We start from the raw sequence: 10,318 nt of genomic DNA on the forward strand, positions 1-10,318 counted from the left end.
CACCATCTCTCCTATTTTAATACCAGCTCAGATATCATCTATTTTTTCCTATTACTTATGACCTTAAGAACCTTCAGATTAGACTTGTCTCAAGAAGGGTCCCGACCTCAAGCATCAACTCCAGAGATGTTGCCTGACCTACTGAGTTACTCCAGCACTTTGTGTTTTCTTTTAAACTAGCACCTGCAGTTCCTTGTGTCTACATTAGGGTTCAGTTTCACTTCATTTCTGAAAGATGGCATCTCTGAACAGTATTGGTGCAAAGAGTCTACCAGTAGTGGTGGGTCAAATGTATCTGGAAATGGTACTATAACAGGCTGTATTCACATCTGCCAACACAGACACAAGGTCTATTTCAGGAACGTCATTGTTATAGGTGACCTTTTCAGCCATTAGATGGCCAATTGGATCAGAGCAGGAATCATTGTTCAGGTACTGGTCAAACTCATTGCGATCTACATCTGCCAGCAGGTCAGAGTAGCACAGGTTGTCCAGGACTTCCATGTCATTCACTGGTTGTATGGTTTGGGAGCTCTGGAAACAACTTTGGGCCAAGTTCTCAAGCCAGAAAGATGGTTCTGCCATTTTGTGACAACAAAATGTTGCATCGTAAGAAGGAAGCACTGGGGTCATTTGATAGGACTGGTGGCAGAACAGGCTTGTGTCGAGTTGAGGAAGTCCATAAACTGGTTGAGATAGTGGACATGTCAGTGCACATTCGGTTTCTGCTGCGCGCTCATGTTGAGCAACTTGCGCGCAGGAAGACAGACTCCTTTTGTCCAACGGGTGGATCTCCCGCTTGCCGGATGAGTTTAACTCTGGGGGTAGGTGGCAGGGAGCAAACATGTCCATCGCCTGCTTGCTGATGGGGAACGTCATGTCCTGATGAACGGTTGGCTCCTGCCGTTTCGTGCTCTCCATGTGAAGGGAAATGGCATTTCTGTATGGGCCTCGGGTTTGGTTCTTCCGGCGTGGTCTGTACTTGTAGTTGGGGTACTCCAGCATGTGTTCCACCCGCAGCCTCTCCGCTTCCAAAATGTACGGTCGCTTCTGCACCACAGTGAGGGATTTCCAACAACGCCCTGGAAAGTGAAAGGAGACACTTTAAGCCGGACTGCAGATGGTGGAAGAAGGGCACTGTAAGGAAACTAGTGTCCCTTTTTAAAGATCATTTAAAAGATTGAATGATACAACATGGAAATCGGCCCTTCAGCCCACTGAGTCCACATTGAACATCGATCACACATTCACACTGGTTCCATGTTATCCCACTTTAAACTTCACTCCCTACGCACCAGTGGCAATTTACAGAGGCTTTCCTACATCTGTTTCCTGCATGGAAAACCTTTGATTTTGAAATTCCCATCCTTATGATCCAATCCAGTCAAGATCTCCTCCCTGCCCATCTTTGTAATCTCCTTCACCCCTTTGTCCGATCTCTGCTTCCCTTTAATTCAGGCCCGATAGGCCTTGAAATTCTCTCCCTCAATCTCCTGGCATTCTTTTGTACTCGACCAAGAATCGCTCAGCTGTCCTAATACCACTTAACATGCCTTAGTGCCAGCTTCTGGCTGGTGAACTCCTGCAAAGACTCTCGCCCCTTTTTAGTTGCCCACAATAAAGATGAAATATACACATTAATACCTCTCTTTTATTAGGAGTTCTGAGTTTAGTTTATTGTCACGTGTTCAGACATAGAGTGAAAAGCTTTTGTTGCGTGCTAACCAGTCAGCAGAAAGACAATACATGGTTACAATCGAGCCATCCATGGCATACAGATACATGACGAATAACGTCTAGTACAGGATAAAGTCTTTGGTTTAAACCAGCATTTGCAGTTACTTCCTACACATAAAGTCTAGTAAAGTCCACTCAAAGATAGTCCGAGGATCTCCAGTGAGGTAGATAGTAGCTCAGGATTGCTGTCTAGTTGTTGGTAGGATGGTTCAGCTGCCCGATAACAGCTGATAACAACATGATAATTAATCCAAGTGTTTGTAGGTCACAAACTGTCTGATTGCTGAGACATCATTTAACCTGAACTGCAAAAGATCTCAGACTTGGATCCTTTTGTCATTCAATGTTCATGTGCATTAAATGGTTGAGTCTAGTTTCAGTGACCCGGGGATTACTGCTGAAATCAGTTAAGTCCTGTGCCTTTGGACAGCACATTAATATTGGGCTGATGCTTCTACTGTAAATATTTCCATTACTTTTATCGTGGGCGGAGACAGCCTCGACTGAAACTAGGAAACATTGTTCATCTCCATAACACATGGTAAAATGCCAAGGATGCTAGAACTCTTAAGCGTAAGGAGAGATGGCTAAAATATCTGACCCAACAACATCATTTAGAACTGAGATGAGGAAAAACTTTTTCAGTCAGAGAGTTGTGAATCTGTGGAATTCTCTGCCTCAGAAGGCAGTGGAGGCCAGTTCTCTGAATGCATTCAAGAGAGAGCTAGATAGAGCTCTTAAGGATAGCGGAGTCAGGGGGTATGGGGAGAAGGCAGGAACGGGGTACTGATTGAGAATGATCAGCCATGATCACATTGAATGGCGGTGCTGGCTCGAAGGGCCGAATGGCCTCCTCCTGCACCTATTGTCTATTGTCTATACTATCAAAGTCGCCAGTCAGATATAAAAACAGCTTTTTCCACGAGCAGTAGCTCTACTCAACAGCCAAAAGTCTATAGCCTCTTTTTACTCTGGTACTTTATTTTGACACATGTTTAAATTATAATGTTTTATTTTTAATTGTTTGCTGCATATCGTGTTTTTGCCAGCAAAGCACCAAGGGAAATTCTTTGTATTTATACATACTTGGCCAATAACATTTTTATAACGTTTTTATAAAATAAAATGTATAAATTTCAATGTTATAGTGACCCTTTAATCCAAGGAAAGAATAATGAAGATAGACATGAAATGCTGGAGTAATTCAGCGGGACAGGCAGCATCTCTGGAGAGAAGGAATGGGTGACGTTTCGGGTCGAGACCCTTCTTCAGATTCTCAGAATAGTGAAGTACTTTGGATCTGCACTGCGTGCACTTTGGGAGCACAGAGCCCACTCCCATTAAGTGCTCAAAATTATACTAGGTTGAAAGTGATGAGTTAATGATAAAGTTTATCTACTTAACCACAGTTCCTTGTTTCTACATTTTTGCCCCAAAGCTGGTTTAAAGCAGATAATTAACATGAAGCAAAAATTCCTGTTCTTTTGCATGGCTTGGCTGATTGCACCTGCCTAGCATTGATGTTCACGTAGAACATGGGTGCAGGAGTAGGCCATTCGGCCCTTTGAGCCAGCACAGCCATTCAATATGATCAAGGCTGATCATCCAAAATCAGTACCCCATTCCAGCTTTTTCCCCGTGTCCCTTGATTCCCTTAGCCCGAAGAGCTAAATCTAAGTTTCTCTTGAAAACTTGACGAGTGGAAAATTATGCCCTCCTTGTTTGTTCTCTTGCCGGTTCTTAAATGGTAGAACAGTTACTCTATGTTATAGAATTTTTCATATTATATTTCCTTACAATATCAAGCCAGTTTGGCTTTTGAGTCTGTGCCAGTTCCCAGAGAAATCTCATCAATCCCATTCTCCCAGTTATTTCTCCCTGCCACCTACTTCTATCACTCTGCACATCAGGGTTATTTGCAATCACCAGTTAATCTACAAAATGCCTTTAGGACACGGGAGAAAACCATAGAAGCGCATGTGGTCATAGGGAAACGATGCCGATTAAACGCAGACAGCACTGGATGGCAGGAATGAAATGGAGTCATTGGCACAGTGTGGCAGCAGCTCTATTAGCTGTGCCATTCACCATGTTTCCTATTCCCATTTTAATCTAAAATATGAATCCAAAGGCTTTACGGAGGGAAGTTATCTATTTATTGGAAAATATATATTTACACACAAACAAACACACACACACACACACACACACACACACACACACACACACACACACACATATATATATGACTTCAGTAAAAATCATAAATTGTCCCTAGTGTGTAGGATTGTGCTAGTATATGGGGATAGCTGTATCTCTTGAATATCTTGTATGGAAGCACCTAGCTCTGGTCTTGCCTCAAGTGGAAACATTTTCACTGCATCATTCTTATCAAACCCTTTCACAATTTTATCAGGTCTCCATTTTGAGTTCTCTTGTCTGAAGGAAAGAAATCCCATCTGTTTAATTGATCCCAACTGTTGAATTCAATTTTATAATTTTTCTGCATCATACTTTAAAAAAACTTTGTTTGACATATTGATACTTGTACATTTGTTGAAGCACTCTATTCATATTTATGTAGTTTCATAAGAGCCAATTGTTGACATTGTCTGAAATAAAAGCAGAAAATTCTGGAAATACATGCAGGTCAGACAGCATCTGTGGAAAACAGTGAATGGTTTCAGGACAAAGACAGTTCATTAGAATTTCAACCCGAACTGTCAACTGTTTCACTTTCCACAGATACTAACTGACTTGCTGAGTTTTTCCCAGCATTTTCTGACTAATTAAATTTAAGATGAGGCGGAGGTCGGAAAGTGAGGTAATGAATCAGGTGATTTCTTTGACGTTTTGCAGTGTTAATAACCTGTGGTTTTAACCAGAACAAATTTTAAGCAAAGTCTTTGAAGTTTCTTTGAGATTTACAAACTACAAAATCACATGTACAAAATCGTGAGAGGAATTGATCGGGTAGATGCAGTCTTTTGCCCAGAGTAGGGAATCGAGAACCAGAGGACATAGGTTTGAGGTGAGGGGGAAAAGATTTAATGGGAACCTGAGGGGTACAATTTTTACGTAAGGGTGGTGGATGTGTGGAACGAGCTGCTGGAGGAGGTAGTTGAGGCAGGGACTATAGCAACATACAAGAAACATTTAGATAGGTACATGGATCGGGTTCGAGAGATATGGGCCAAAGGCAGGCAGGTGGGGCTAGTGTAGATGGGGCATGTTGGTTGGCATGGGCAAGTTGGGCCAAAGGGCCTGTTTCCATGCTGTATGACTATGACTCTATTGCTCTCTATTTTACAAAAGAAATCATAAACCAATCTGGCTCAGGCATGCCAAATTTTGTCCTAATTTCACCATTACCTGACTGTCTTACATTTGGCATTGTCTTATTTCTGTTCATAAATTGAATCACAACACTTTGCAGCATAGGAAATCATTTGGCCCACCACACTATAATTGCTCTTCAAAAAAATGATTCAATTAATCGTGCTCTGGCACATGTTCATGATCCTGCAATATTCTCCTCTCAAGCATTAATACAATCTCCTTTTGAAGGTTTTCATTAAATTAGCTTCTGTTATTCTTTCAAATTCTGCATTGCAGTTCAGAACGCTTCATGTTTTAAAAAAAATTCTCATCTCCCCAATTACTTATTTGCTCTTCACATTGGATCTGAACCCTTTGGTTACTTGCCTTTCTGACATTGAGACACTTTTTCCTATTTCTTCTGACAAAAATCTTGATTATTTGGATGTTATGGAATAGAATATTAATACATTAGTATATTTTCCATGCTGAAAGATGGCCCAGAGTTATTTTCCTCATCTATTTCTGCACAGGACATTAGTTGGTTAATGGCAACACAAGCCATTTGCTGTGTAATTGACTGTCACAAAACATTCAGAGAAAGGCTTGATGTAATCCTTCCATTTTCCTTTTAGGTATGGCAGAAAATTGTATTTATATATAGTACTTCTGATGTAGTAAATTATTTTCTCAGGACAGCACGAGAATTTTGTCATAGCAAAATAAACTTGGACTTATGTAACAATTTGCCAAAATGGAGAAAAATTGGGAGATGAGACAAAAGGAATTCCAGAGCTGAAGGCAATGGTGGAACAAAGATAAATCAGGACTTCACAAGAATCCAGAATTCAAGAAGGTAGAGTTTTCTGATTTCTGTGAAGAGTAAGGTACAGGATTAGCTCATATAAAACGTTAGACCAATGTGGACAAAAGGAGAATTTTATAATTAAGGCATTGATTTACCAATATCAAATCATAAGGGAGGCATGGTGGCAGTGGTAGAGCTACTGCTTTAACAGGGCCATAGACCCTGGTTCGATCCTGACACAGGTGCTTGTCTGCACAGAGTTTGTTCGTTCTCCCCATGACCTGCGTGGGTTTTCTCTGAGATCTTCGGTTTCCTCCCACACTCCACAGACGTACAGGTTTGCAGGTTAATTGGCTTGGTATAAATGTAAAATTGTCCCGAGTGTGTGTAGCGTAGTGTTAATGTGTGGGGATTTCTGGTCAGTGTGTACTTGGTGGGTTCAAGGGCTTACTTCCGCGCTGTAGCTCTAAACTAAACTAAGCTAAGCTAAACAAAATATTGCAGGGGGAACAGGGGATGATGGGCAAGGGGAGTGGTACTGATGTAAGAAGACAGTTTTTATCTTTAAGCCAGTAGTTTGCATTCATGCCATTGTCAGGACTGACAGTGAATGGGAGCAAATGCAGTCCAAGTTCCATCCAGTTCTCTCTGTCAACTTTCCAAAACATTTTTTGCAGAAAAACACCACAGTTGGACAATACTACAACTACAGCCTTAGGCTTAAGAAGGGAAATTAACAGTTTAAATTGGTGAGTTTGTATACTTGGATCCTTGTGATGGTCCTGTGGTCAAGCAGTCTGCTAGCATGCAGACTAAGTGGGATAACATAGATCTAGTGTGAACAGGTGGTCAGTGGTCAGCATTGACTCTGGGCTCAAGGGCCTGTTTCCATGGTGCATCTCCAAACTAAACTAAATATAAAGGAGGTCAGGCAGTATCTCAGGAGAGAAGGAATGGGTGACCCGAAACGTCACCCATTCCTTCTCTCCTGAGATGCTGCCTGACCTGCTGAGTTACTCCAGCATTTTGTGAATAAATACCTTCGATTTGTACCAGCATCTGCAGTTAATTTCTTATAAATATAAAGGATGTATTCCTGCAATCTATCATCATCAAACCACACTTCTCAATGCCCCAGCTAACTTATTTTAGCATGATTGCACAAATTGTATGACTATTTGCATGACTGTAAAACTCAACCGTGTATGACTCTATGATTCCATCAGGTGGGACCAGCGTAGATGGGATGTCGTGGTTGGCATGGACAAGTTGGAATGCTCTATGCCTCTAAGACTCTCTGTGACATTTGATGCCACTTGCACCTTGTTTGTGAAAACCAGCGTAATCGCTGACCTGTTGGCCTGGAGAAGATGGCCACATAACCGAGCCTGATGTCTAACCTTGTGCACTGACAGCTGAATTTTTATTATTGTTATTATTATTATTATTATTATTCAATAAATTAGAGCTGGCTACAAGATGGGGAGGTACAATTGGGGTTGGTTGTAGTGGTGGTGAGGTAAATCTTTGCTGAGTTTTCTTATCATTATTCTGCAGTGCCAGACCACAACACTTTGTGTTGATCATCCAATTCAATGGAAGCTAGGAACATCAACTTCTTGAGCTACATTATAACTAACTGAGACATCGGTAGACTCCTTTATCCAGGAAACATGAATGTACCTGGTATGAAGCTCACTTATGGCTCTATTAAAATTCAACCAACAGAGAAATGAATGTCCTAATCCCAATAAGGGGCCAGCATTTTCAAGGATGTTAGCCATGGGTCAATGGGTTGCCTCCTTGTGCTGGGATCAGAGGGTCATGGGTTCATAATCCCTCGCTGTTCTGCAGTCTAAGTGACTGCTGCGTTCTCAGAGCTCCCAGATTTCAATGAGACGCTTAACAAAAGTTGTGCTTTGTTTAGTTTATTGTCATGTTCACCGAGGTACAGTGAAAAGCATTTGTTGTATTCTCTGCCAGATATAGGTGATGGACTCTTTTTGACTATTTTGAACAAGGTCATGAGAATTGTCTCCAGTATTATGATCTTTCAACTAACATCACTAAAATACATGACTAATATTGCTATTTGAAGAATCTTGCTAAATTTAAATTGGCTTTGTATTTCTTAAAGATTTACATTTATGGAGTAATTACATTACAGGTACAGGTATATATTATACAGTATCCATATTGTACATTATATCACATATTAATATTATATAGTAATATTATATATATATTATATTATAGTGTTATATATTATATATATTATACAGTGATTCCTTGAGTAATTACATTATAGATAACTTTGGACATCCAAATTAATTTTAGTTATTATGTTTAGAGGTCGTAGAAGATGTCATGGATTTGCAAGTCCATTTATTTACTTTTAATATAGATGTTTATTGATACCAAAACTCAAATCAGTTTGTAAGTTTACGCAGAACTACAAAAGCTAAATATGCATATAAAGATATCTGGGCAGTCTCAAGGGTATTTGCACGGTTATATGCAAATTCATATAAACATGTACAATTGTACATGCATGTCAAAGTATATGCTTGTCATGTTTGTCTTAGATAATAGAAAAGGAAAATTTGTCTTTTCTCTTTGAAAATGTCACGGCCAGTATTCTATAATGTGCAGATTCTAAAGACTAACTTTGCACAAAAGTTTAAAAGTCTGGTTATTCTTTGTGGAACGCTTTTAGCACAGCTAACCGCTAATTGTGGAATTCAAAGAATCATCCCAAAGAATTGTTGCATTCAGGAAGAGGCCATTCAGCCCATCAAGTGACACCAGATGCTAGTAGAGCAATATCCAATCACCGTAGCCCTACGAATCTTTCTTTCTCACATACTTCCAGATATTTTCTCTATTATTTTATAGACAATAGACAATAGACAATAGGTGCAGGAGGAGGCCATTCGGCCCTTCGAGCCAGCACCGCCATTCAATGTGATCATGGCTGATCATTCCCAATCAGTACCCCATTCCTGCCTTCTCCCCATACCCCCTGACTCCGCTATCCTTAAGAGTATCCAGCTCTCTCTTGAATGCATTCAGAGAATTGGCCTCCACTGCCTTCTGAGGCAGAGAATTCCACAGATTCACAACTCTGACTGAAAAAGTTTTTCCTCATCTCAGTTCTAAATGGCCTACCCCTTATTCTTAAACTGTGGCCCCTTGTTCTGGACTCCCCCAACATTGGGAACATGTTTCCTGCCTCTAATGTGTCCAACCCCTTAATAATCTTATACGTTTCGATAAGATCTCCTCTCATCCTTCTAAATTCTGTGACCTCAAAGAATTTTGGGCCATTTGGGAAACCATTTTGCCTATGGAGTCCAAACAGGCACTCAGAGCAATCTATTAATCCCCATTCCATTTGTAATCTATTCGCTTACACCTCTTAATTAACACCAATAATTCTCCCACAACCACAAATTATCCCACAAACAATGGATTTTGCACATTTCCCCTGTGACCGCATGGATTTTCTTTGGGAAATTCCCCCCGCATCCCAAAGATGTGCGGGTTTGCAGCTTAATTGGCCTCTGTAAGATTGCCCCCAAATGTACAGGGAGCGAATGAGAAAGTCGGATATCATCGAACTAGTATAAACGGGTGATTGATGGTTGGTATGGAATCAATGGGATGAAGTGCCCATTTCCATGGTGTATCTCCAAACTAAACTAAACCACCCACACTAGCAGTAATTTATATCAGCTAATTAACCCAACAAGCAACATATCTGTAAAATGGCTCCTACAATATCTTTGGGATTTACCAATTCCGCCTTGAAGGAAATAATTTGTGCCACTCATGCAGTCAGTGAAATGCAGATTTCTGTACATGTTACAGAAAGTCATCACATCGTTTCGACAAAATGTTAATTCAATCCCGTATGGTCCTTGAAATATCCCTCCATCCATCTATTCCAATCCTATCTGTCCCCCGCAGTACCACACCAGGGTTTCCCCACCAACCCCCCCCCCCCCCCCCACACCCCCACTCTTCCGATCCTTACCCAACAGTTTGCTGAGCTCCGTGTTTTGAAGGTTGGGGTTCTGCAGCGATAACCTCTTCCTCTCATCCTTTGCCCACACCATGAAAGCATTCATTGGCCGGGGAATTCGGCTTATGGCTATGTGGGTCCTGCAATCTCTCGACTGGTCAAGCGGCTTCGGGGCGTTCATGTAGAAAGCACCGGTGTTGACGCAGTCTGTCGTAGCTGCCCTCATTCTTGCCGACACACCGGGGAGGAATGGTCCCCACTCTCACTTCTCATGCGAGCAGAGAAATCATCCCGAGGCCAGGGCTGTTTTTTTTTATATAAGGTTCCTCTTTGAACTGGCTCCTCCTACAAGTTACAGGCAACCCAATCCACTTATCGCATAAAGGCATAAACAAAAATGGTCTTTAAGAACCTATTTGGAGATTTGCGAA

At 41.2% G+C, this 10,318-nt stretch overlaps 1 protein-coding gene across 1 annotated transcript; it reads right to left on the minus strand.

Annotated features, from left to right (window-relative positions):
- Positions 1–285: 285 nt before the first annotated feature.
- LOC144606944 (transcription factor Sox-7-like) lies at positions 286–10,113 on the minus strand. Its single transcript, XM_078423469.1, has 2 exons — positions 9,900–10,113; positions 286–1,082 (listed from the first exon to the last, which is right to left on the minus strand). Exons 1-2 carry the CDS (start codon positions 10,111–10,113, stop codon positions 286–288), a joined length of 1,011 nt encoding a protein of 336 aa, XP_078279595.1.
- Positions 10,114–10,318: the final 205 nt, after the last annotated feature.

This window comes from Rhinoraja longicauda, chromosome 27, assembly GCF_053455715.1.
Source record: "Rhinoraja longicauda isolate Sanriku21f chromosome 27, sRhiLon1.1, whole genome shotgun sequence".
Classification (NCBI taxonomy): domain Eukaryota; kingdom Metazoa; phylum Chordata; class Chondrichthyes; order Rajiformes; family Arhynchobatidae; genus Rhinoraja; species Rhinoraja longicauda.